The 27362-nt window shown below is 38.8% G+C and overlaps 3 protein-coding genes across 5 annotated transcripts; 2 read left to right on the forward strand and 1 right to left on the reverse strand.

Moving 5' to 3' along the window:
- Positions 1-199: 199 nt before the first annotated feature.
- snx24 (sorting nexin 24) lies at positions 200-6790 on the forward strand. The gene is made up of 7 exons (XM_067573687.1): positions 200-451; positions 2502-2585; positions 3408-3512; positions 3773-3867; positions 3999-4028; positions 4252-4316; positions 4474-6790. Exons 1-7 carry the CDS (start codon positions 383-385, stop codon positions 4542-4544), a joined length of 519 nt encoding a protein of 172 aa, XP_067429788.1. The 5' UTR covers positions 200-382; the 3' UTR covers positions 4545-6790.
- Positions 6791-6811: 21 nt separating this feature from the next.
- Positions 6812-14127, reverse strand: ggcx (gamma-glutamyl carboxylase). The gene is made up of 15 exons (XM_067573686.1): positions 13922-14127; positions 13452-13652; positions 12697-12855; positions 11394-11559; positions 11223-11301; positions 11035-11141; positions 10776-10939; positions 10338-10639; positions 9695-9826; positions 9216-9367; positions 8917-9086; positions 8659-8789; positions 8424-8571; positions 7931-8135; positions 6812-7843 (listed from the first exon to the last, which is right to left on the reverse strand). The coding sequence occupies exons 1-15, from the start codon at positions 13944-13946 to the stop codon at positions 7684-7686; spliced, it is 2301 nt and encodes a 766-aa protein (XP_067429787.1). The 5' UTR covers positions 13947-14127; the 3' UTR covers positions 6812-7683.
- A 4596-nt stretch (positions 14128-18723) lies between these two features.
- Positions 18724-27264, forward strand: gmcl1 (germ cell-less, spermatogenesis associated). 3 transcript variants are annotated; one of them, XM_067573849.1, is made up of 16 exons: positions 18724-19070; positions 21287-21468; positions 21594-21713; positions 21815-21911; positions 22008-22105; positions 22223-22335; positions 22464-22529; positions 22798-22882; positions 22981-23071; positions 23160-23300; positions 23671-23740; positions 23879-23954; positions 24059-24204; positions 24650-24737; positions 24834-25012; positions 25153-27264. In XM_067573849.1, exons 2-15 carry the CDS (start codon positions 21289-21291, stop codon positions 24972-24974), a joined length of 1512 nt encoding a protein of 503 aa, XP_067429950.1. In that variant the 5' UTR covers positions 18724-19070; positions 21287-21288; the 3' UTR covers positions 24975-25012; positions 25153-27264. The 3 variants fall into 3 exon arrangements, with proteins under 3 accessions (XP_067429950.1, XP_067429949.1, XP_067429948.1); XM_067573848.1 differs by having other exon boundaries at positions 21282-21468; positions 24834-27264; XM_067573847.1 differs by having other exon boundaries at positions 24834-27264.
- The last annotated feature ends 98 nt before the right edge of the window (positions 27265-27362 follow it).

Below are 27362 nucleotides of genomic sequence, written 5' to 3' on the forward strand. Positions count from 1 at the left end.
TTTTAGAACCATTATACCTTTAAAGAACGTTCTAGGAACAAAAAGGTTGCAAAAAAGTAACGTTCAGTTCGCTTCTCTAAAGGTTTCACCAAAGGTTTCCTGTTTTCTGGGTTCTTTGTTGCACAACATTAACATCAACCATAAAATCCCTTCAGTGTTGAGGATTTGCTGCGTCCTCCGCTCCGCTGGAGGGAACCACCGAGACTTTGTGCAGCTGGTTTGAATCTAGTGATTTTTATCTGGCTGCCAGAGAAACTGGAGTAAACCACCAGCAGTGTGAGTGAGTGAGTGTGTATGTGTGTGTGTGCGCGCGTGTGTGAGTGCCGTAGGATCAATAATTACTAAAAAAAAACATAAAAACATTACGTTACATTAAGTCAAGATGCATCCGGTCAGAGTGTCGATCCCGTCGTTTCGTTCAGAGAACAACTCGATCGAGAGAGGATACACGGTAAGCTGCTCAGTGACCACCTCTGTGTCTGTGTCGTCTCTGCTGCTGTCATCAGTTTTTTATTTTTGTATCCTGCAAATGAAACGATCGTCCGTTCAACATATCAAAGCCGCGTAAAAGTGTCACAGCTCATTTAAATGTAAAGGTGTTTGTTTGGTTGTCGACCGTTTAAGATCAGACGCAAATCAACCCTGAATTCACCTTGATTTTAAACATTGTAAACATTTAAATGTGAACTTAAAGAAAGTAAAGGGCAATTAAGCAAATACTTGAAATGTGACAGTTTAATTTAACGTCGCGTTGATGTTACACGATGACTTCTGTATTTGTGTCTGATTAAAGAGACACTCTGCCTGGAAAAACAACCCACCCAGCCCACCAGGTCAGAGGATCCCCAGCTGTCTGATACAAATAAAGACTGATTTAAATTAAGCTTTATGACATCAATGCATTTGGGGACCTCATAGTAAGCGTTACTGAATCTTATAAACTCATCATCCTTTTAAAGGGGCACACCAGCAGTTTAGATTTGCTCTTCTTTTACAAGTTGGAAAATTATAGAAACCTATTTAGAAGAGAAATGGTCAAAATAGAAGCAGCAGAGGCTGAGATATCCTGACTCTTAGTCCCAAAACACTGGATCCTACATTTCCCATAATGCATTCAGAAGCTTATTTTTGTTAGGCTGTCTCTTAAGTTTGTAATGAAGGTTTTCTATATGAGTTAGTCTCAGGGTATCTTCTGGACTGCAATAAACAATTGTTTTCATTATCGATTAATCTGCTGTTTATTTTCTTGGCCAATTGTTTTGTATGTAAAATGTAAAAAAAAAAAAGTGAAAATGCCTGATATAATTTCTTAGCAGTCACAGTGATGTCTTGTTTTGTCTGATCAACAATCCAAAGATATTCAGTTTACTGTCATGTATGACACAGAAAAGCTTAAAGTCATCACATTGGAAAAGCTGCAACCAAACTATGTTGAGTGTTCTTACTTTAAAAAATGACCAAAAAAACAATTATTTGATTACCAAAATAGTTGCTGATTAATTTTCTGTCGATTGACTAATCCATTAATTGTTTCAGCTGTAGTATCAGTGTTCTCATCTAACTCTCAGCAGGTGTATTTACCAAAATGTTGAGCTTTTCCTTTCAAATATGTATATCTTTATCCTGTTTTTAGAAGTCCTAAAAGGTGAAACTATCTGCATTTCACAAGAAAAAAGTAACAGAAGTTTTAATCAAGTAACAAGTTTTAATCATCCGGGGACCCTTCTTGAGGGGTCCTGACCCCCAGGTTGGGAACCACTACTGTAGACTCTAGTGTACTTCCTACTTTGTGGTAGAAATGGTTTCCTGAGTTTGGTGTAGAGAAGCTTGATTAGCCTACACAGAGCTGTGACCTCAATCCCAACCGACACCTTTGAGATGAATGAAACGCTGCCTTCGTCACCCAACAGTTTACAATATTTTTTCATCATCAGTTGGTCTCTTGTGGACTTTTTTCACGGTCTTTTTCTGTTTTTTCCACAGTGACAACAACATTTTATAGCTCTGAATTGTCTCATTTAACGCTCTCTGAGCCGTTCCAGGTGTTGATAATAATTTTTACTTGCTGGGGCAGATGTACTTTGCATTTATGCTGCCAGTTCAGAATTGCATTAACAGTGCTGCCGTCATTAAAGAGTGAATTTCCCCTTTCTCATAATGCTGGCGAGAACGGCTACATGCATGCAGTAAATCTGCCATTTTTAGGGAAGAGTCCAGCTGAGCGGGGGGAAGTAGACGGGTCTGTTTCGGGATGTTAACAGTAATTCTGACAGATCAAGTTGTTTTTTCTACTACAGCAGCCAGATGGTTCCTCTTGGTAACTAGCTGACATAGACAGTAAATGACAGTCAGTTGGTCCGACACTCACGCACTGTCCAGCATAAAATCGTTTAACTGGTGCACTGGGAGGAGTCATTTTTGGCTGATGGATACTGGTGATATATCACAATTTCCGTCAACTGACTCTTAACAAGTTGCGCTGACTGTTTTCTTTCTTTCAGGTCTTTAAAATTGACGTGCTGATGAATGGCAGACAACATGCTGTTGAGAAACGCTACAGTGAATTCCACGCTTTGCATAAAATGGTGAGATTTAGTGCACCATCAACTTTTATGATTTTATCATTCATTGGTGTTGAGTGTTTTCTTTTATCATGAGTTCAAGTGAGTGAACGCTTTAAATCTGTAAAACATTCACATTAAACCATATTTGATACTTTTTCTTACTGATATTTGAGTTTCAGTTGCCCTTCAATGTGAAAAAGGATTAATGAATTCATTATTTTAAGTAATATATCAAATGAAAATGCTGCTTCAATGTGAGGATTTGCAGCTTTTCTCATATCATGATTGAATTAATCAATTTGGGCTTATTGTCTGTGGTTCTGACTCATTAGGCCAACGGAAGATGACACCTTTGGCTCTTGATTTCATCCTTGATTTCTTACATTTTATAGGCTAAACCATTAATCAGTCAATCCAAAAATGATTCTTAGGTTAATTGATAATGAAAGTAGTCATTAGTTGCAGCCCTAACTGCACTGGTAGAGCAATTTGCCATGATTTTGCAACATTCAGAGATGTGTAGTCATGCAGAGGAAATCACAGCAGCAAATAAACTGTTAATGAGCCTCATACTGGTTAACCAGAAACAGTTTTGGGTTGTAGCCACAAATAAGTTCCTCTTCCTCTTTTAATTAATTTTTACAAGACTAGATGCTGGTATCTGCAGTCAATAGTGTGTGTTTTTTTCAAATAAAACTTCAGTGTCTGTACTAGCAAACTTAATTTGACTACCAGAACAGACACTTGAAAGATACCAAAGCTAACACATGTTACATTCTTATGCTTTTTGTTAGTTCAATCTGCCATGTATGTTTTTGAATGATATTTCAAAACCCCTTCCAGCTAAAGAAGAGCATAAAGCCGCCTGAGATCCCTTCGAAACATGTAAGAAACTGGGTTCCTAAAGTCCTAGAGCAGAGGAGGCAAGGTCTGGAGCTCTACCTGCAGGTACTCTGACACACCTTCACTCCACCCACAGGCATTGTTCATTTAATAACCTACATGAAGTCAGCATCATGCAACAGTCTTTCTTCTTCTACCAAATACATATTTTGTCTCAAAATGAACATTGAAGCTACAGTGCAGATATAAGGAGGGTAAAAATTCAAACTGTTGAGGAAAAATGAAGGTCATGCAGAGCTCTGTAGCACAGTACCACTACTTCAAGCAAACATTGCAATTTGCTTTTGTTTTGTGTCTTTTGTCAGACTATAATTATGGAAAATGAGGTTCTTCCAAAAATATTCCTGGATTTCCTGAATATCCGCCATTTTCCGTCAGTGCCAAAAACAGAAAGCTGTGGGTGAGTTGAATATGCAGACTTTCTATAAAGTCTTTAAGTCTTTCTTTTAAAAAACATTCTGTAGGCTAGTAAAGTTAGTTCCCAGACTACTGGAAGGCTTGTGGTTTGACCTTTTGTTTTTCTTCTTTAAGGTCATTTGACACAGAATCAGAGGAATCGAGGTGAGCTGTTTTGTTTCTGGTAGATATTTTAAAAACTTAATGACTAAAGAAGAAGAAGGTCAGATTCTCCTTCTGCACTTTAACCAGTTAAAACATGAGTCACTGTTTGCTCTGCACTTGAACTCAGTGACACCACCTACTTCTCATCATTCTGTTCATTATTTGCTGCATGAAGCCGCCCACAAACCTTTTGACCTCTGCTTTTTTTTTTGACTCTTTTCAGTAAACTTTCACATCAGCCAGTCTTGCTCTTTCTGAGAGACCCCTACCTGCTGCCATCTGCACACGGTGAGTCCAGACGTCTTTCCTTTTAAATACACAATCATAGTATCAAAGTTCAAAAAGTTAAGTATTTACCATAAATCGATTGTAAAATTACTATGCAAATATCCACAGCAAAAGGTCCTTCTTTGTTCTTTTTACCTCTTGTCTTCATTACTTGCAGACGCATTTTCAAATGTTGTGATTGAAGGCGTGGTACATGGAGTTTTCTACCCAGATCTTCAGCCAAGGTAGAGCTGCAATCTGAGGGAACGTCACTACAAACGGATGCTTCTATATTTCACACAATTTTAGGTGTGCTTCTGGAAGGACATGTGAAGATACACTGAACCTCATTCCCCAAAGCATACAACAAAAATCCATTACTTAAAAAAATAGAAAGAAAGGATGCCTGCTGGCTCAACAATATCACTGATAACACAGTTTTCCATTGTCCTAATACCCAGTAAACCACACATTACCATCAATTGTTATTAATGCACCATATTGACCCATATTTCAATGAATTTGCTTAATTCTCTTGAGAAAATAGCTTGAGTGAACAATATTTTGAAGCATTAGAAAATAATCAAGTAAAGATGGCATAATCAATATTATTTTCAGAAATTATAGAGCTTAATACATTCTAATAAATTATCTTAACTTGTACTTTCCTTGTTTCTTAGGAAAGTAATCGGTGAAATTAACATTCAGGATCAACTGGAACTAGAAATAAGAGGCTGATCAAAGTGGGGAGAAATGTTTTTTTGAAAGAGTTTAATTAAGGACACTCCAGCTCTGGGGTGCCAGGAGGGAAATGCTGATGTCAGCTGGATTGGAGGTTAGTTTGCCAGAGACAGAGGAGCGTTTTTGGCTTGCTAGGACAAAGCGGAGAGCTGGAGCTGCAAACAGGGAGGTGCCACTCCCTTTGTAACACCAGCACTGTGGTTTTTGAATTTGTTCTGAGCAGCCGCAGGGAGTCAGCTGAGGGTTGTGGCAGGACAACGTGGATGAATTTTTAGGGACTGAAGATTTGCATACTGGTGGAGGTGACAGAATGTTTGGGTGGAAATGATACATTGAGTTTTATAAATAGGTTGCGGCAGTGATGTGGACCTCTTTTATCAGCCGCAGCAGTGCTAGCGAGTTCTGTGTGGAGCTTTTGGAGGAGCAGCTCAGTTTGGTGATTAACTGGAAGTTTAGTGCAGAAAGCCAATTTGAAATTAAACCAGGACAGACAGAAATATGTTACACAACCTGCGAGCGCGGAAAGACACGTTTAGTGTCATCGCATTGATAGGAAACTGATGTTGAACGAGCAATTAAAAGAGAGTTAGGGTGAGCTCCTTTTCTCATTAATGCCTTTGTTTCCTTCACTTGCGTTTTGTCCTCCTTCTAAACTTCCTCTTCATGTATGACATGAGTGAGAGATGCAATGATGAGCCGTAAAGAACAGCCTATTTGAACTGATTGAAAGGTTTGAACTGCACACTACAGGATAAAGAAAGTCAGTACCTTATTTGAATCTAGTCTGAGTAGATAAAATGTTAACTCAAAGGGGGAAAAAGACTTTAGTAATCATGAAATGAAAGCAGAAATCCCTCTTATTATTGTTAACACCAGCCTGTTCCCTTCTACAGTTCAGTATTGTCTTCATCTCACACCACTGACTTCACACACATGCTTGGTAGCTGAAGGTGTGAGTAGATTTTCACATTTAGGCTCCAATTTGTGCATGATAATAATCTGGATTGTGTTGGTTTTGTATGAGAGCAGGAAAAAGGCTTCTGATAACACTTGTTTAGGGCCAGTACGTAACACTAATACCAGTGATGTTACATTTAATGTTGAATTTACACTTATGTTTATATAGAAGGCCAGTTTTTCAGTTATGGTGATTAGAGGAATAGTCACCCATCATATAAAGGGATGCAAAGTGTGTTTAGTTTTACAGAGCACTTGTAAAATGGGAGGCGGTGATGCAGAAGACTTACAACTAGTCAAATACTGTGCAATATGGAAAAAAAATACAAAATTGTCTTTATGTTGTTCCTTGTAAATGAATGTCTGTGAAGCTACAAACCACCCATTGTTGTGAACACTCTGTGAAACACGATGTTGCACGTCACTTTTTTGGACAGTACTTGATGACACAACAGTTGTCTGACCTACATTTGGATTCACCATCTCTTAATGTAACTGGACCTCCACTACAGCACAGTGTCAACTGCGTAATTTGTACAGTGTAAAATTAATTCTGAGCAATTAACTTCCACTAAACAGATCACAATTTATGTTTTAACAAAGTAAATTATTTCCTAGAGATTCATCTTGTAGATTTATATGTATTTATACAGTGTAACATTGTAATGTTTGTGCTCTGATTATGTGAAAAGTGTCATTTATGTGCCATAATGTCAACACTGGAAGGCTACTGTAGCACTTCAGGATGGGCGATGTGTAAAAATACTGACACTAATAAAATTCATTATTTCCACAAACCTCCTTTGTCACACTGAAAGTTGATTTTATCAAGTTCATTAACACAAGTTCTTTATTATAAAAATGACAAAAAGCCGTCGATTGACAAGCTGTCAGTTTTTCTCACATTATAGGGCATAAAAGCACAGAACAGAAAACTCTTTGAAAGCAGAGTATACCTCCTCATATACTGGATATTTATAAATCTGCTTCTACTGCTGAGCCACAATTATTGAGAATTAAAGCCGGGCAATTAACTGAGAATTTACCAACAGAAGGAGTCGTCATCGACCAACCAACCAACCGGATCCTGTTCATGTCAGTATTGTCACTAAAATCTGGCCCCATAAAAACAAACAATTCATCATTAAGTCACGTTTTCACCTTGTCTCACCAAACAAACTGCATTAATGCCTCATGGCTTAACATTTAAAATACAGTCCTTTGTTCTATAATGCAGACTTTAAAATCTTTCATTTTTGATTTGATTTTTATTTTACTGTTAAAGTTAAATATTGCTGTGTAGTGATGTCACCCAGCCATCATTGCAATTATAAAACTCTGAGGCAAAATTGAACAGGAAATGTAATCTTGCACAGTGAAGCAGTGCACTTGTTAATATACAGTATTCTGGTTTTGCTGCCACTATGATAAATGTGTCCTCTGCATAAATTCAAATTTTAAAAAAAAACTATAACAAAATACTGACTTTGCATTTGGAAATAATCTGAAGTGCCAAACATTTCAGATGCATAAAAAATTAAAAAATCCTTTGATTACTGGGTAGCAATGTCCCCGTGTAGTAACAGTCCAGTAGTAATAACACACACACACACACACACACACATATCTGGAATGTGTGATGCAGCACTTGGAGGCGACAGTAACGGCATCTTTGGTCCCAGCAACAGCTTTAAAGTTCTCCGTGGCCGACTTCATCTTTGAGCCGCTCGTCCTGGTTGGCTTCCGTCTGAGGTTCTTTCATGTTGGCGAAGGCGACTTCCCTTGTCAGCTGCTCCAGCGGAGGCAGACCCACAGCCAGGTTTCGCATTGCAATGGCTGTCATCAAGAATCTTCAAGAAAAAGGGGATGATGTTAACGAGTGTAGTGCATTCACAGATTAATGTTGGTTAAAGAAGATCAAAAAGGACAACACTCACCCCCTCCGTATCGTGTAGTACTTTTTCACAGCAAAGCGTTCCAGTCGTTCCAGCACGCCTGCCTCCCTGCGTTTCTTCACTTCCTTCATGCGGCGCTGCCTCTTCAGGAACAGCCGCACAACCGGGTCGGTGGCGTTGACCTCCGCTGCTTCATCATCGTCTGCGGCAATAATAGGCTGCAGCTCAGGAGGAAGAGGCTCAGTTTCTGTGGGATGAGACTACAGTCAATCAGATTCTTTTTTTTTTTTGAGTTCCTCAACAATCTTTGCTTTAAGGAAAATCTCATTGCTGTTATTTTGTGTTAACTGTCTGACATTAACAATCCATCAATCAATCAAACTTTATTTATATATAGCACCTTTCCTACAAGTTAGTGCAATTTAAAGTGCTCTACAGATGACAAGCTGATAAGACACTGAGACTAATGCACACAAAAAATAAAAATGTAATAATAACCCACTAAAATGCATTAAAATAACGAACAAGGTTTCACCTGTCCCATTGCGAACACGCTCCTGCAGCTCATACAGTTTGGTGAAGTTCTGCAGTAGCACCGCCTCTGTAGTGTTGACGTAGACGTACATGTAGCAAGAGGGGTTTTCAGACACCGTGTAGACCTTATGGTAGGCCCCAGCAGGTACCTAAACACATGCACATTGTGGTAAATGCTTAAGTGTGTCCAGATGAAACAGTATAATGTTAACGGTGATAATAGTGTGTTTCTGTACCTTTATCTGCTCCCCAGGCTGCAGAGTGTAGTTCTTTTTCTCCTCCACTACCTCAACTTTCACCTGACCCTGCAACACATGGATGCTGGTGTTGCCCAGATCTTCACTCACAAAGTTTTCTAAGTGGAGACCTAAAGGATAACATGTTCTCAGTTAGCATAAATGCAGCACCATGGATTAAGAAAGGTAGAGAAAACAACTAACTAAACACAGACTTTTCCCTCTAAATGAAAGATAGGAGAAGGAGACGTGTGTAACCTGGGAAGTCAGCAATAAAGACGATCTCAGTCTGATTGTCCAAACTGCCCTCAATCTCTTGGAACTTGGTCCTCCAAGGCGAGAGGTCGACCAGAAGAGGCATCAGCCATGCGTTTTGTTGAAACGGTGACCAATCAGCCTTCACAATGTCCACACGGGGATCAAAGATCCTTAGAGAAGAGCAACACTCTGACTGTTAGTTCATTATAATTTTTTTTTTTATAACATTCACATTTTGATACATCTGAGAAAAAAAAATCATTAATAGCTTCTTTTTCTCACGCAAAAGCCTCTCATACCTTTGCTGGAAACGTTCATTTATGGACACCCAGATGTCAAAGTAGATTTCAGGATCAGAGATATTATAGCGAGGCAGGAACTGATTGAGGCATGTGGCGTACTGCTTCAGCATGTCTCCGTGGTCTTTCCACCGACGACTCTGTGTGAACACCTACAGCACATATAAAATATAAAAAGTACTTTATTGAAATTTGGTTAAGCTAATTCACAATCAAATAGAGATAACAGTGATAAGTAAAAAGTATAAATGTAATAGCCTGCAGCTAAGTCATTTGAAACTTAGCCATTTCTGTCATTATTACTCATTTCACATTTCTTTTAATCAGACAAAAGTAACAATTTTACTTCATTACGTGACAAATATAGCAATGTGACTCTTGCATATGTTGTCTACACTGCACTGATAAACAGTTAAGACAAGCTGAATAGATAGAGTTAATGTAAAAAACACATTATCTGTGTTTCTCCTGTAACTCACCCCTGGGTTCAGGTATCCAATTTCTCCAGTCTTTCCATCTTTGTAGGTGATCTTAACATGCTGATGGCTGCGGGAGTGAACCATCATGTCCCACGAGTAGCCGTATAAGCCATTGGTCCAGTTGTTGTAACCCTGGATGAAAACAAAATATTAGGATAATTCCATTGTTAATGATTTCTAACCTTTTCACCAGTTTTTGTCAAGTCTGTAAACCAAGATTTTAAATTCATAAATAACCGAGAGAACAATGCATTGTGTTCATATCAAAGGCAGGAAGATGAGTGTCTTGTTCTGCAGAGCTCTCACTCTCCTGCTGACAACACAGGTCTGAGCTGCTGTTTGCTGTTGACTAGCAACTATCTGATTGAGCAACTATCTGTGTGGTGAGTCAGAGAGGGTTGATAAGGCTTTTGTTGAAAGCAAAGTACAACCTCTCTGAGAACTACCAGATGAAATTTATGCAACGCTTTTGATAAACAGTTCTTTGAACATGTAGCTGTACAATCTGTTTTACGCTGACAAAACATGGGAGGCAGAGCAGGGATTAAAGCAAGAAAAGATTTGTGAGCCTGAAAAGGAAAAAAAAGATCTATGTCTGAAATCAGGCATGGTGCCTGAGAACTTTAACCCCTGGCGGAGTTACCTTTGTGATAAAGTGGGAGTACGGCAGGAAGAATTGCTCAATTATGTAGAGGATAGCAAAAATGGCTCGCAACTTGTGCCTCAGTCTCAGTTTGGAAGGTTTGGCAACAGGTGGGGTCTCCTGGCGTTCAGGACGGGTGCTGTGGGTCTCGGGGTAAACACAGGAGGTGCTGGGCTGAGCGTCCGGCGACGTGATTGGCAGGACTACCCTGAGGAATGCTGGGAAACGAGCAAAGAATCTTCTCGGCCAGTCGGGATAGCAGAAGAGAGGGCTGGTAGCCAGCATTGTGTAGGAAAACATCCCTGTGGAGTATCAGCATCCTCATTGAGATAGAAATAAATGACACCCAACAAATGAAAGGCATAATTAAAAGTATTGATGGCAGCTGATAAAATAAAGATGAAAGATGTTTTTAGTGAAGCGAAGCAACAGACTTACCGATGCTGAAGAGCTGAGAGTTCATACAGTGGAAATAGGAGACAAAGAAAAATGCATAAGGTCGCGTGGCATCAAAAAACAGCAGGTAGCCGGCAGTGAGATCCAGAAAAAGACCGCCTCCGTGCACCACCAACAGACTTACTAACTCCACTGGGAGAATCACTCTGAAAAATAATGTGGGGTACAGCAAGATCAGAGCCGGAGTATTGAGATACGACAGACAGTGATGTTTTGGACCGAGCTGCAAACTGATACCTACTTGAAAGGATCAAAAAGCCAGTGGTGTGCCAAGTATGACATGGAGTATCCCTCCACCCAATCAGCATCCAGCTTTTTAATTCCAGCAATGAAGTACACTATAAATATCTGTGAGGAACAACAAGCATTGACATCATTAGATTAGAAAAAATGTATATGCTTGTCTGAAAAAGTCCTTTATGCACAAACCTGTGTCCTCAGCAGAGTGTAATTCCACAGCGGCACATGAGCGTTTCTTATAGAAGGTCTCCGCAATCCATCAACTGACCTACAATGGACAAAAAGGCATAAATGTCTCTTACGCTCACATGTACAGACAGAAATGCACAGGCACCTACAGACAGACAAACATTATCTCACCAGTATCTGTTGGCATCCATGAGTGTGAGCTGAAATCCAATGAGGCCATAGAGGTAAGAGTGATTATTCCAGGCCGTTTTGTCCAGAAAGAAGATGTACCAGTATGTCGAAATGAACATGAGGCAGGAGAGACGGTAGAAACAGCCGAGCATGATGCCCAAGGAGCCTTCAATGAGAGACATATATACACAAAGTTCAGTTATGATAACATTAACAGTTGTTGTTACTATGAATTACTTTATTTCACACATAAATGTCTGTTTACTAGTCCACAGACTAAGCAGGTGAAATCTATTGTCAAAATAACCTAATAATCTCTGTTTGGAGAACAAATTTATAAAAGAAAAAGCCTGCATATGAAAATGGAGTTGTGGAGTTTGACAGTCATGTGCTTGTACCAGGCACAGAGGGTCTAATGAAAAGACGCTATTGGTTGCATTATGGGAAATGTAGGATCCAGTCGCCTTTTATAGCTTGAGCCAAACTTGCCATGCTGCTTCGCCTTTGACTGTTCGGTCACTTGCAAAAACTCCTACTTTATAGAAGTGCAATACTAAGTTTGTTGGAGAGCACCTTTAAATGAAGGCAAAATCAAGACAGTTGCACAAATTCTTAAAATTAGATTTGTGTCCATCTTTTCAGGTATCATAATTTATGCAGCTGTAAATAATCTAAATTATAATGTGACAAATATCATACAAATGGAGCACTAAAGTACTATATACAAAACAAACAGTGTTTTAAAAGATGGCTTCAGCTTTAGAAATGTCAGTGATATGAAAAATCCACCCTAAAAATAAGTAGTATTGAAATACGTCCCTGGTGTGGAATCAATATAAAGACGCGCTGCCATGCAAAACTAATTTTTAGGAGAAACAAATGTTGGCTCAATACTGGAAGTATTGAGAATAATAGTAGAACATGGATTATCCACATCGATGTGTTCACTTTGTAAAAAGTATGTGGTTTGCAGCCCTAATGATTTTGTATTGATTTACTTTGATTATCATTGTGTTCTGCTGCCTGTTTGCTCTCTGACTTAAGCTACAGGTGTGGAAATCAGTTATTTGGCTTGGAGGAGAAGAAAAACTGGAAAATTACAGGTCTAGTACATGTGCTTTCATCTTTTACCATAGACAGCCGCCCCGCGGAGACTGTCTCCAATAAAAGGCTTAAGCTTAGACTCAAAAAGAAGGGGGAGGGGGCTTTCTTCACAGAGTGTCAGTCAACACAGAGCTGTGAACCTTCCAACCTGTAATCTTTTGCACATCAGCTTCTAAATATTACAACAAGTGTGACCCACCGAGGAACATCACCACATACACCAGGTACATCCAATCCATCGGCAGCGGCTGTAAGAAATTGAAGAGGGGAAAGCGGCACACAGGGGCACCATCCAGGTACTTGTAGTCCAGGTGACTGAGGCCACGTTCCTGCGTGATGTCGATAACCATCAGCAAACCTGCATGAAAGACACATAAAGTGAAGGGGACGCACACACATTGCAAAATAAATCAGAATCAGTTAATGGAAAAGGCAAATGTCCTCTTAAAGATCCCCCCCAGACATGTAGTAAGACATACAAAAATACTCTGCTTGGAACAGTTATGTGTGTCTGATATGGTTTTTCTTCAAAAAAAGTTCAAGATATCTTGTTAAAATCCTTAAAATGGCATTTACTCCTTCTCCCTCATTAAAATTTCCATAAATATACAAATAGATTTTCAGAAGTTAAACTGCTGGACATAAAATATCTCCTTGTTCACTGTAAAATCCATTCTCAGTGTTTGTGCACTGGAGGCTTCAAGTTCCTAACACTCCTTCACACTTGCGTAAGCTGAATATTGAACCAGGATTGACTTCCAATTTAGTTGTGATATCAAATCATGCTCATAGGATTGCTGCTTAAGAGAAACTTTCTGTCTTCTGCAGATGAATGTGATAACAGTTTTCTAACGTCAAATTCTGCACACACATCATTCTGCACAGTGAAGCTCAAGCATTCAACTGCAACAAGGAGAAAAACATGTTTTTGAGTGGAGGGGGACTTTAACGTACCAAACAAGCAGCGGAAGATGCCGATGGATGCGGGGTCAGTGGGGCGGTTCAAAAGGGCCACCAGACTATGCCAGGAGGTCAGGTCCTCTTTCTTGAACCCAAAGATCTGCTCCATCCTGCTTTTGGTCTGTGGTTTGTCTTTTTTAGGAGCTGCATCCTTTTTTGCAGTTTGTTCCTCTCCATCAGTGCCCACAATAGCACCTAGAGGTTGAACACAGATATACAATTTACTTTTATGTTAATGAGCATGGCATTAACTTACATAATATGAGTTTTTATGTGCTTTAGTTGGAAATCCTGAGGACCCCTGCATGAATTAGAAAAAACATCCAGCAATTATTTACACAGCCAGCACGGTTTTGGTTTAAATAACAGCTTATCCGTGGTTAAATGCAGGTCTAACTGGTAATTACATCGGCTAAACAACAACACATCGTCACACTGACGCTCGCTGCTAACATCAACCTCACCTGCAACAGCGTCTCTCGTCTCCATGCTAGAAGACGTTCAAAATAAACCCGGATTTAGGTTCGGGACAGTCAGAAAGATCCCCTCTGTCTGCTCCTCCGGACCCAGGTGGGGTGTCTTGCCTGGTCACGTCAATGAATCGGACAAAGTTACGTGTCACAGTCCACACACACACGCACACACACATAGGAGGAGAACTGTGTGTGACAGATGCGTTATCTTTTTCCCACCCGCGTTCTGGGAAGACCCGCCCCTTTTCTACCTCTGATTGGCTCTGACCTTGATTTCCTTAGTCTAATCCAATCATCTCTCTCCTCATATCTAAATCTAACCAATCTGACCAACGAAGACAACAAGTACTAGCCAATCAGAGGTAGAGTAAGGCGGGACTTCATGGAATGCGGGTGGAAAAAAAATAAGGCGGGACCGATTGGAATGTTGTGAAACAAGCACTCGTCGTTTATTGGCTGCTTTCTCAGAGCCACGCCTATAAAGTGGGACATCATATCTATACGTCACATCCGGTAGATTCCTCAGAGTGCTTTTTTGTTTAAAGATGTACATTTTACTTTACTTCAATGAACTAATAGTTGAAAAAAAATAATAAATAAATAGTAGTAGTAGTAGTACTAGTCCTAGTAGTAATACTACTACTACTACTACTACTACTACTACTACTACTACTACTACTACTACTAATAATAATAATAATAATAATAATAATACATTTAATTTGTACCACACTTTTCATTTGTAGTAAATCAAAAGTGCTACATCAATTAAAAACATAAAACACACAACATAAAGAAAATAGAGGAAAAGGCAGCATTATACAACCTTCTATATACTGCCCTTTGAGGCATTTTAACATTTTATTTTTTTTAATTAAAAAAGAAAGTGTTAAGAGATAACTACTGTTGAAGTACCAAATAATGTTTTGACAACATTACAGTCATTTATGAATAGCGCACAAAGTTAATACATTATTCTATTCCATTGATCTTTACAAAAAGTGCCATCTTATTTGAATTTACCCAGAAAAATTAAATGACCAACAAGGAAGTCTATGCTTTCCCTTACCCCCCAAAAATCTGATTTTAATATTGTCTTATGAATATGACATAATTTGAATTGCTTTGATCCAGAAAGACTTTTACCCTTCTTCCATGATGATTCCCTATTGCACCTCATAGCATGTTTGAATCTCTCCTTCATATACTTATAATTTCTGGAAGTCTCTTTGCATCAATCATTTTTTGTTTCTAGATAATGTAGATTTACAGATGCAAGGGCAAACACACAAGGCTGTGGGTGTGTTGTATTCAAGAGAAGGGCAAACTCTGGCCATCCAGTCACACTGACAAACCATGTCCAGCAGCACCTTCAGTAAAAATGGAAACAAACAAATCTAAATGTACATAAGAAAAGTCTGGATGTGTCAGGATAGAGAGGAATTAAAATGCTGGTTAACAGCACAGCTGAATGACTGAGTATCTCACTTCAAGATTCAAAGCACACAGCACCAAGATACACTGCAGAGAATTTTAATTTATATCATTATCATTCCTGTGTGTACTGTATGTGAAATAAAGGACAAATATTAACTATAATAGATCCGGACACACCTCTTGCTTGGGCTGAATTTATTGCACATAAGCAGGGTGTTTGACTTCATCGACAGGGGTGCTTGAATCTTTCTCCTTGATGAAGTGTGGTCATTCGATCTTAGCCAATTATCTGTCAGTCTGCTTGTGACTTCTGACAAGTAAACGCATCAAAACAGGGTGAATGTTCCCACGGCTTCCCTGAATTTATACCTGTACTCACTGCTAAACACAATGTTTCACCACAAAAATTTACCACATATATACATCTTGTGACTCTTTTTCTGTCTCCTACAGTATTTCAATCTACTTTCATGACTAGAATACAAGGATACCACTGGAGGGCAGCTGAGTGTTGTATATTCATAATTATTTAGAAACTATTTGTTCATCAACCAAGCTTTGGAGAGCTTTGGAGGAGAGATAATCCTGCAGGGGGTTTACGTTCAAGATTTCAGTTTCATTGTTAAATGTTCATGAAGTTAAATGTTATTCACTCAAGCCATTAAAAAGAGAAAATGGAGTAAAGGGCAACCTTTTTTAAGGCCATATTTCCATTTATGAGATACCATTTTGTAAAAATACTCATCTTTATGGAAGAATAGGAATATTTTCCTGAAATACCTGCAGTCACATTAATAAAGAAGCTTACTTTTATTGTTAGAACTAGCCTTGATGCAACTATTACGTGTATAGATAATGAATAAGTTCATGTCTATTGACTCATTAGTATGAGTGAGTACTACTTTCAAAAATTAATTCATTGTGCAAGGTTCTTTCCCCTCTTTCAAGGGTTATGTTTGTAGTTATTTCCTCAAGTGTTTGAAAGGTGACCACCTCTGATGAATCTCAAATTGTCTGTAGAAACTGGGATATGTTTTGGGTATTGAAGATGGTTGTAGACTAAACACTTTATCCAATCCGGATGTTAGTTTAGCCTCTATTCAGTGAGGTCTTGGTCTACTTACATGGGTTATTCAGAGTTGTGTGTGGGTGAGAGAGAGTGAAAGAGGTTTTGATGTGGTTGGAAACAAGAAATACCTTTGTGAACTGGCCACCTTGGACGCAGTGACTCTTTCTCAACCCAGATGTACAGGTTAAAGCTTTTCAACATCACAGGGAAGCCTGTTGTTTCACACACAACCGTATATTTTCATGAGTATATTTTCTTTCTTCTCCTGTCTCTGTAAGATCTTTATTTGTGACAGAGTTTGAATTTGATAGAACATACATCTGTCATTTATATGTTCAAAAAATGTTGCATTACTTGTAACCAGTCGTCTGTCCATTTATATCACCACCCACAACTTTATTAAAAACAAAGCAATGTGCTTTATGTGTGGTAAAATATGTATTAAAATAGTCATACTGTTACTAATATATAATAAAATGAATACTGATTTTCATTTGCTTTTTTGCTTCTGAATTCAGCCAACATAATACTAGCTTGACTTTTGTGTTTTGTGATTACACAAAAATGAATGGTTGCTTCACCCTCTGCTTTAGATACTGATTCAAAAATATTTAAGTTATTCTTTCAGATCAATTTAAAAAACAAAGAAAGAAAAGCATTTCATAAATAAAATGTTTTGGGTAATTTCTCAGCAAATCAATGATTTAATGATATAAAAGTATAAAAATTTGCCTCCTAAAAGTTTGAATACAGTTGGGATAACAGTCTGCATTACGCAAAGACTCCAAACTTTACATACAAGGCTAAATAGTTGGCTGATTTGGCAGTGCTCTTTGGACTCAGGAGGATCCAGGCAGATAGGTCAGTAGGGTTCAACTACTGTTCAGAGGGACTAATGTGTAGGATTTGTTATCAAGTTTTCATTTTTTTATATTTCATGGGATGATTAATATCAGTTTAAAGTTTTAAGGTAAATCCAAAGTATGGCGTGGTTATTTCAGGTAGAGAAAACAGTCGAGGCATAAGCAAACAAACAATTTTTATCCATTTCAGATTCAAGGATGGGTTCACAAATATTTTAGTCTATTTTAAAACAACAGTGAGTTGCCCATATGAACAATGAAAGAGCTTTTCCTTGCTGTAATCTTTTCCTCCTGTTCATACTGGCTATTAAAAGATCCCTTCAAATGTGCTTTCAGTGTAAGTGATGGAGACCAAAATCCAGTGTGTCCACACTGTCATTTTGTGCAAAAATGCATTTAAAGTTTATCTGAAGCTTCTATTAGGCTTCAGCAGTTTGAGTTAGTCATATGAAATTGATATCTGCCACATTTACAGTCTTTTAGCAGAAAATTCCCTTTTTGTTTCCTCAGACAGTGTTTCCCTGTTGAGCTACGGGGTGGAAGTACAGTAACAAAAAGAGGAACTTTGGCACTAAAAGGACTGTAACATTGAAAGGTATCTACTTGATTTGATTCATTTGGACATTGGACTGAAGCTTCATATTAGCTTCAGATAAACTTTTAAATACATTTTTGCACAGAATGTGGATTTTGGCCCCCATCATTTACATTGTAAGTGCATTATGAAGGGATCTTCAAAATCAGAATCTGCTCATTAGCCAAGTATTCAAGTATACAAAGAATGTGTCCTGGTGTTTGCTCCCACAAACGCACCATAAAAGAATAAAAATAGAACAAGAGTAAGGTAATAATAATGATGACAAAGTATTACTAAAATTAAATGAAACATTTCAAATTTAAAATCTATTTACAAAAAAGAATAAGTTTTTAAATGGGATATAAAACTTTAAATGAACTATTGACTGTACAAAGGAAATAGAGACTGTGCTACAGACCAAGAAATGAAGTGTATGAGATATATATTAAAGGTGACAAGTGCAAAAATGAAATGCGACATGTGCAATAAACAATTAAATGATGTTACAGTGGAGGTCGAATGAAATGTACAATGTTCAGAGTGTCCAATTTGATGAAATATAGGCTATGATAGTGACAAGTGCAGGGATAAAACGAGTAAAGTCCAGTTTGATAACAGTACAGTTCAGCTGTTTAGTAGGGCCTTCTAATGGATGAACAGGAGGAATAATTATGGCAGGAGAAATCTATTCGGGCAACTGACTATTGTTTTAAGACAGATTTGAAAAATTGTGAACCCGTCCTGTGTGATTATTTTATTGGCCGACTTGTGTAATTCGTCTGTCTGACACTGAGCGGCGCCAGTTAGCGCAGCAGCCACCTGTGACGTAGAAATGTTACCCGTAACTACCGAGAGAAGAAGAACAACAAAAGCAGCCGCAGTTTTTTAAGGTAGTTGAACACCAGCTTCTGCCTCTGGCTTCATATTTGCACTAATTTAGAGAAAAAAATGTAACTGGGACCGAAGACGGTATTGCTGTGTGGAGGCTTGTGTGCAGGAGCAGCTTGTCAGAGGCGAAGCTGTTATTGTTTCCGTCTTGTTTTTTTGGATGTGAATTCGGCAGCTAAGCTAGCTTTGAGGTTAGCTCATCCTCAACTGGCTCGTCAACTGTCTTGCAGACTGACCTGAGATTATCAGCCGCTGTTTACACCTCAAATTAACCATACCTCCGCTGGCCCACTGATATTTCATCAGGTAAGTTAGCTAAGCCGTTGTCATGCAATGTAGAAAATACTGTACATATGGTGTGCATATGCTTAAGGAATTCATGGACATATGCAGCCACTTAAACTTCATTCAGGCTTTGTTTAGTTGTGCACTAAAACTCTAAAATGCATGTTTGTCTGCCTTTCTTTCAATTAGATAGGCAGATGATAACAGCCACCATATATCAATATTTCATTTATTTGGGTGGACATGGTGATATTGATAAAGTAAAATATTCCAATGTTTATTTACAAAATACCTAAATAAAAATGGGATATGATGACTAGTTATTTCAGTCATTAGCTTAAATTAAGTTTGCATTGGCTTTAATGTTACTTGGTTAATAATTCTGGAAATAATAAGTCCAGTTATATATGCAGACGGTGACAAATTAAAGGAAAAACCTGAATAAATTGGATTGGAGAAACATAACGAATGCAGATGCTTCCACACAGGTGTATTGCATGGTGCAATTGACATTTAATCATGTTTTGGTATGTATAATAATGCTGAGCAGGACCTGTTGATCCTGATTTTGTATAAAGATGGAAAGAGGAAACAATCTAAATGACTTTTATAGAGGGTTCATTGTTGGGGCACGGTTGGCAGGAACTTCAGTCACAAAGACTGTTCAGCTGGCTGGTGTTTCAATAGGAACAGTGACTGACGTGACATCTGCATCTAGATCTATGAGAAAGACATCAGTTAGTAGGGTTGTGAAGTTGTGGTCGAGAGTGCACATTTGATGACTGTGATGAAAACAGAAGAGCAACTTCCTCAGATGACTGAGCTTGTCAATGCAGAACATGATCAGACTGTGTCAGCAAGAACAGTCTGTCGACAATTACGCAGAGAGAGATATTATAGTAGGGTTGCAGTGCATAAACCCCTCATTACAAAGATGAATGCACATTTGAGAGATCAGTGCTGCAAAAACAATAGGCACTAGTCTACAGAGATGTGGAAAAAAGTGATATGGTCAGATAAAGTGTGCACTAAGAGAACGGTACAGGTCTGAATGCTTTGACCCCTACAGTGAGGGGATCTGGCGGCTCTGTTATGCTTTGGGGGGCATTTTGCCGACATGGTTTGGGTCCACTTGTCCCCTTAGAGGGAAGGGTCACTGCAAATCAATATAAAGTTGTTCTGAGTGATCACCTTCCTCCTATGATGAAACATTTCTATCCTGATGGGAGTGGTCTCTTCCAGGATGATCCACAGGGCACGAGGGGTCACTGAATGGTTTGATGAGTATGAAAATGATGTGAATCATATGTTATGGCCTTCACGGTCACCAGATCTCAACCCAGTTGAACACCTATGAGCGATTTTGAATCAAAGTGTTAGACAGCGCTCTCCACCACCATCATCAAAACACAAAATGAGGGAATATCTTTTGGAAGAATAGTGTTCATCCCTCCAGAAGAGTTTAGAGACTTGTAGAATCAATGCCAAGGTGCACTGAAACTGTTCTGGTGGCACGTGGTGGCTCAACACCTTACTAAGACACTTTATGTCAGGGTTTCCTGTAATTTATCACCTGTCTCTAAGTTATCTTATTTCATCATGCGCAGTATTATTAAGAATTAGGCAGTCTTTCTCAAATTGAACAGGAACTTGAAGAGAAACCATAAAGCAGTAAACAAATTTCATCACATTGTTAGTAACCATGTGTTTATGCATGAAACAAATGGTCAATTCACTGATTCGTCTACTGACAGATAATTAGTTTTTATAAACAAACTATAATTTAAGTCATCTATCAAGACAAAAAAAGGCAAACATTATCTTGTTTCGGCTTCACATGTTCATAAATGTGCTGTTTTTCTTCTTTTGTATCATTGTCAATTGAATACATGTAGATTTGAACTTTTAGTTTGACAAAACAAGTGATCTGAGATTATGACATTATTAAATCAGCAATTTTCACCTTGGGTTTGTGTCACTTTTCACTATTTTTATACTAAATGATGACTTGAAAAAAGAATTAAATTAAACGTTAGTCGCCCCCCTAAAGAGAGATAAACTAAACAAGCAAAAGAAAATACATTATTACCAAAGCCAAAGTCCCAAACAACATCTACTCTTATGATATTGATATATATTGATCTATGTAGCTGTGTTGTAATGTCAAGATAAAGCATAGCTGACCTGTTATTTTTGACAGTTGTTTTGTTTGTGTTATGTCTTCTTTGGAAGTATAGAAATGGGAAGTCTGGGCAGCAGGTTTCAGTCCCCCTCTCAGGGACCAGAGGAGGCTGCAGAAGGCACAAGTGGCAGCCGCAAACATGGATGTGAGTGTAAGAAGAGGAAACGAAATGCCCAGTGTGACTGTGACAGTGAACAAGAGGAGGACGATGCCATACTAGATACACCTCGCAGGCAAGTCAGGTCAACAGACCAGTGATCAAGTCAGTGTCAAATATGTTTAAGCTGTCAATAATGTTGCCTCATCTTTGCTTTTTTTTTCTCTCCTCTGTTTGTCTGTGTTTTGCAAACCTGAACAGGAAGAAACTGAAAAGCACATCACGATACATTTATCAAACCTTGTTCCTGAATGGGGAAAACAGCGACATTCGAATCTGTGCCCTGGGACAGGAGTGGAATCTCCACAAAGTGTACCTGTGCCAGGTAAAAAAAAAAAAACACCACTTAAACGGTCGATGATATAATATTTCATGTGAGTTATTCATAAAATTTACGCTTTACTCCCTCTTTCTTGCTTTTGGCAGTCAGGGTATTTCTCCAGCATGTTCAGCGGCTCTTGGAAGGAGTCCAACATGATGGAAATCAATTTGGAGATCCCAGACCAGAATATCGACACTGAAGGTGAGAGGACGTTAGTCACAGCAACTAGCCATCATCAGTGTTGGTTGGTCTGTTTATGTGATTTATTGATAACACTTTACTGTTCTGTGTGTGTAGCTCTACAGGTCGTATTTGGATCCTTGTACCGGGACGATGTTCTGATCAAGCCCAGCAGGGTCGTCAGTATACTTGCCGCTGCTTGTATGCTACAGCTGGTCAGTAAATTGAAAAGAAGAAAGTTTTTTGTCTCAAAAGAAAATCTTCATTTTTGTATAAATGCAGTTATATGATACAAAACCGAATCAAGTCTCGTGGTTTGTTAATATTCACAGGATGGCTTGATCCAGCAGTGCGGAGAGACAATGAAGGAAAACATCAGTGTGAAGACTGTGTGTGGTTACTATGCTTGTGCAAGTATCTATGGCCTGGATTCCGTCATGAAAAAGTCAGATTCTGATTTATCTCACCTTTTTAAAAAAAAAAAAAAAAATCACAAGCACTAATAGAAAAGTGTCATTTTCAGAGTGTATTTAACATCATACCGTTACTGTGTTTGTGTATCTCTTTCTTCAGGTGTCTTGAGTGGCTTCTCAACAACCTGATGACACACCAAAATGTCGACTTGATGAAAGAACTCGGGTATGTGTACTTGGCTCATAATCCGTCAGTTTTTATGTCTTTGTCTAACAATACTCTATCTTTATTAAATAACTTAATAAATTAAGGTACCGAATCAAATTGTATATTGTTATGAAGCTCATTGTTAGTACTTCCCAAATAAAAATTGGACAATAAGTGGAGAAAACCTTGAGTTAAATTGTCTCAGTCGGTGCAGTGCTGCGGCTGAACTGTAAATATGTTGTCTATGAACATGTAATCACCGTTTGTGTCTGCACTGCATTTACAGGGCAGAAGTGATGGAGCAGCTCATCCAGTCATCGGACCTGTTTGTCATGCAAGTGGAGATGGATGTGTACACCGCTCTGAAGAAGGTACAAGGATAAATCATATACTTTATCACTCCCAGACACATTCGCTGTATAGTCATTCTTTTTTTATTGAGTCTATTTATAATTCCATCTCTCTTTAGTGGATGTTTCTGCAGCTCAATCCATCATGGGACGGACCCATCAAGCAGCTCCTGGCTGATGCCGATGCCTGGCTTTGCAAACGCAGGACAGGTACTGTAATACCACAACTTATGAAATAGTATCTTCCTATGCTACATGCAGATGCTTGACTCTGTTTCCATTTGACCTTTGTCTGCAGATCTGTGTGAGAAAGAGCCCTTCTTGAACACAGAGGAGGGGGAACCTTTTTGTTCAGTGTTCAAGTACGTCCGTCTTCAGTATATCATCAACGACCTCGCTTCTGCCCGCATCCTGGAGAGAGACAACATTTTACCCCCTGGTGAGATGTGGCTCTGTCTACATAATTTCATCATGAATGTGCCTCTTCTGTGCTCTGGAAAAAAGAAATCTTTAATTTCATCATCCAACATCAAAGCTGCAAAGTGGTTTTGAGTACAGTGAATAATTGGATTCAAGCATTTTATTTCTCAAATTCAGTTTGATTTAATGTTACTTGGTTGATCATTCTAGAAATAATGAACCCAGTAAGTTATCTCATTTCATCATGAGCAGCATTTAGAATTAGACAGTCTTGCGTAAATTAAATAGGAACTTGAAGACAAACTATAAAGCAGTAAACCAATTTCATCGCATTGTTAGTAACAGTCTCTTCCATGTGTTTATGCACCGTCAATATTTTTCTATTTCAGATTGGTTAACATCGGTGTACAAAAACCAGTGGTTTGCTATGCTGCGGACAGAATTTGACAATGACAATGGGTGAGAACCTGAAACTAGTAGTGGACTAGTAAATTTCTTTTTGATTTCTTCTTGAAACTTGTTATAACTACAAGAACTGTGTGAATTGAATATGATTTTAATGCTGTTGGGTTGACTAAAGCGCCTGTGTAACATTAGTCCCCAGGAAGCTAACAAAGAGGAGTTTGAGTTGAGCAGCATGAGGTGTGGCAGGAAACTGACTAAAGATGGAGATGTGAGTAGGACAGTCTCACTGTTACAGTAATTTTAGCTCACATCCAGTAAATGTTTTTCATTTAAGTTCTACAGAGAAAATCAGTGACATTTTCTTCTCCTCAGTACTGCTGGCGGTGGACAGGCTTTAACTTCGGTTTTGACCTGCTGGTGACCTACACAAACCGTTTCATACTCTTCAAAAGGAATACTCTCAGTCAGCCATGTGGGGGCGCTGTGAGTCTGCAACCTCGGAGACACTTGGCATACAGGTCAGTAGAGCCTTCAACTTTAACCCAGAACATTTACTCATATCTAACTCATTTGCTAGAAGAGTCTCAAACTAAACAAATACTCAGTGACATAATATCACAGAATTGAAAGAAATGAACATTGTAGAAATAAAGGTAAGTGTATAGATGTTTGAGTTTAATTGCAACAGAAGTGGGAACTGTTTGACTATACTATTGTACAGATATCTTATATCAACTAAATATGATAAGTATCTAAGTAATGAATTCAGTGTAATTACTATTCTAATAAATAACTGTCTGCATTCTTTTAACCTGTTATTGAAGATAAAGAGAAACAATTTAAGATCATTTGGATTTGTGCAACCAAGGTTATTTATTTGTTATAAATCCTAATTATGTGTTTGTCTGCAGATTTGGTCTTGGAAAACCTTTCACCTACTTTTATCACTCCTTGTTTGTCCAGGTTACGTCTTGCCTCCTTCGATGCCCGTGGAAAGCTGGTCTGCAGTCGCTCGACAGGTTACCAGCTTCTCACCCTTGAGAAAGACCAGGTCAGTGAGCGATGGCTCAGTTGTGACTGCATTACCCTTCATAAAACGCTGCTCTAGACTCGCTTAATAATTCCTCCCCTCCCTTCAATCACTCAGGAGTATGTGGTGATGAACCTGGACAGCCGGTTGTTGACATTCCCCCTCTACGTGTGCTGCAACTTCCTTTACACGTCGTCCCAGTCGGACCACCGGCCGGACACCTCAGAACCAGAGAGCAGCACCCGCAGTGTGTCTTGATGCCTGCTCGACAGCCAGTAACTGCTACCATTCCTCTGGTAATGCTGCGACACTGACACAAGCTTGTCTGTACAATCCACTGCCACATTTAACACCACTTTGACATTGGACATATCGTCTGCATGCTCTGTAACTCAGTGAGGTGTTAAGGGAAAATCTTTTGTATCTATGTATTCAGTGTTTTGGCACATTCTGAGTTGGCTACATATACATGGGCCAGGAGGGATTAGGCCACCCTTTGCCTTCAGAGCAGCTTCAATCCTCCTTGGATCTCTGCTATGAATGGTTTGCACTGGGATGATGGACCCTTCCTCAAGATGGAAAACCTTCAATTTTTTGGAGACAGTGGAAATCTGCTTTGGACTTCAGAACTTTAAATAATGGCTACATGACATTAAGATCCAGTGATTGTGACGGCCGTGGAAGGGTTTGAGTTTACACTTATGTTAATGAAACCACTCTGGAATCGGTTTATCAGTGTGTACAGTAAACCTGGACCTTTTAAAATAGTCTTATCATATCAAGAAGCCGTCATCAGACCCCGTCACCCACATGACATCGACTGGAGCACAGATCCACTCTTGGAAACAGAAATTGTGGTTGATTTCATCCATGGATTTCTCCAAATGTGAACCCACATATGAAGATGACAGACACTTCAACACACATCTTAATCTGAATTTCAGTGGACCATCTCAGAAAATAGAAATGATCTCTGCATCAGAATAATGGTCTGTGGCAAAAAAGTTGATATTACTCTGACGTAAGTCTGTTCCTCTTATGTTTCGTGTTGGGTGTGATCAGAGGTGGGGCTGGCTGTTCTGCTACCAGGTGCGCTCCAAAACTTGATCGGCGCAGTGCCAGTTTGAGCCGGGTGGGCGGGTTTTCCACTCCATTTCTGATTGGCAAAAAAAAAACCCAGCACATCCTGTTTGTGCTGACTCAAATGGCTTCATGCGGCAAGTTGTGTTGACTGAATGATGTTTAGCTTTGTTCAAGGTTTGAATTTGATTTGTGTGAAATGTATGATTACTATACATTATTTTTTATGCTGTTAGAAAACGTGGTATTTTTGTTTACTTGCCGCATGACTGTAAGGTAACATACAGTCTTTGCCAACACTTAACAGGTGTAAAAAGATTAAAGTTTATTTCAGCATCTGCACCCACTGCTGCTGTGAGATTATCAGCTGATAGATTTAAAATCCTACCTGCTGGTATTCCCACCCTTGCCTTAACAAAATAAGTGGCAGGCCAGCACGGTCGAATAGATGGCAGCCGATGAATACACCCAACAGGAATGTTTGAGTTATGAAAAACCAACTGAATGATGGCAGTAAAAGCAGAATTTTCAACCTTCATTTCATCACTCTTTAACCCTTTTGTAGCTCAGTCTTAAGTTGGACATTTCACCATGCTAACACATATTCAACACTACAACAGCTTCTGTCCACCTGCCCAATAAATAAAAAATAAGTAAAAACAGCATCATCACTCCCAAAGTATCCCAAAATGACATTTTCTGCAAAACATTTATAAAATCTGATGTAAACAAAAACTTTTCATTCAAATGAATAAAACAAGTAACTGCACAGATGGTGGGTCTGAACAGATGAGCTGAGCCCCAAGTACTGGTAACCATGTTGATGTGACATGTTCCCAGTGAACCAGCATTGTGTGGCCTGAAAGTCAAACTTAACCCTGTAATGTTGTTTCATTCAACATGAGGCTCCAGGAGTCTTTTGTACATCAGCCTCATTTTACAGTTTACAGTCGGAGGTCCGGTTATTATCACCAGCTTTTTCTTTTTTGAGACTCACAAAAATGTTGATCAGATTTTGAGACTTCCTGCAGCGTTAACCAGCTACACTGTCAAATGTTGTTTATCGGTGTTGAGCTCCTGTTTTGCAGTTCAGTCGGTTCCTGTTTAGACGGTATATTTAATTTGCTCTCATCACCAAATGAATCACCTCTGCAGTTTTGATGTTGTACACATTTCTACTATTAATTTAATTACTATTTGTTTGGAAGTCTGTTGTTACCTCATATTGTTACGAAAACTAGTGAATGTGGGGATTGTCAGACTTGTAAAGCTGACATGTACTGCTAAATCATTATAGCTAATATGACTCGCCTGCAACTGTTGTTACGTTCATAGTTAAAGGTGTTTTTATTTGGCATTTATTTATTTTTTACTTCATTTGTATGGATTTATTTTTGCAAAAGAAAATGTGTATTCAATTCTCAACTGCCAATAAAACTGCCCATCCATGTGGGCTGTGGTGCTATCACATGATCTTATCTCTTTTTCTGAAATAGGTCTTTACTGCAGCTGTACAGTTATTGCTGTATTTATGCTTCTGTAGCTCTTGCACTCGATACGTATTGA

This window comes from Thunnus thynnus, chromosome 19, assembly GCF_963924715.1.
Source record: "Thunnus thynnus chromosome 19, fThuThy2.1, whole genome shotgun sequence".
In the NCBI taxonomy this organism is placed as follows: Eukaryota; Metazoa; Chordata; class Actinopteri; order Scombriformes; family Scombridae; genus Thunnus; species Thunnus thynnus.

Coding starts and splice junctions, on each gene's coding strand:
- snx24 (XM_067573687.1), top strand. CDS start 383: ATGCATCCGGTCAGAGTGTCGATCCCGTCGTTTCGTTCAGAGAACAAC. Junction 3,868..3,998: donor CCAAAAACAGAAAGCTGTGG/GTGAGTTGAATA, acceptor TTCTTCTTTAAG/GTCATTTGACACAGAATCAG. Junction 4,029..4,251: donor ACAGAATCAGAGGAATCGAG/GTGAGCTGTTTT, acceptor GACTCTTTTCAG/TAAACTTTCACATCAGCCAG.
- ggcx (XM_067573686.1), bottom strand. CDS start 13,946: ATGGAGACGAGAGACGCTGTTGCAG. Junction 10,640..10,775: donor CTCTCAGCTCTTCAGCATCG/GTAAGTCTGTTG, acceptor GATACTCCACAG/GGATGTTTTCCTACACAATG. Junction 8,572..8,658: donor AGCCTGGGGAGCAGATAAAG/GTACAGAAACAC, acceptor GCATGTGTTTAG/GTACCTGCTGGGGCCTACCA.
- gmcl1 (XM_067573848.1), top strand. CDS start 21,289: ATGGGAAGTCTGGGCAGCAGGTTTCAGTCCCCCTCTCAGGGACCAGAG. Junction 21,714..21,814: donor ACAAAGTGTACCTGTGCCAG/GTAAAAAAAAAA, acceptor TGCTTTTGGCAG/TCAGGGTATTTCTCCAGCAT. Junction 23,072..23,159: donor GCTTTGCAAACGCAGGACAG/GTACTGTAATAC, acceptor CTTTGTCTGCAG/ATCTGTGTGAGAAAGAGCCC.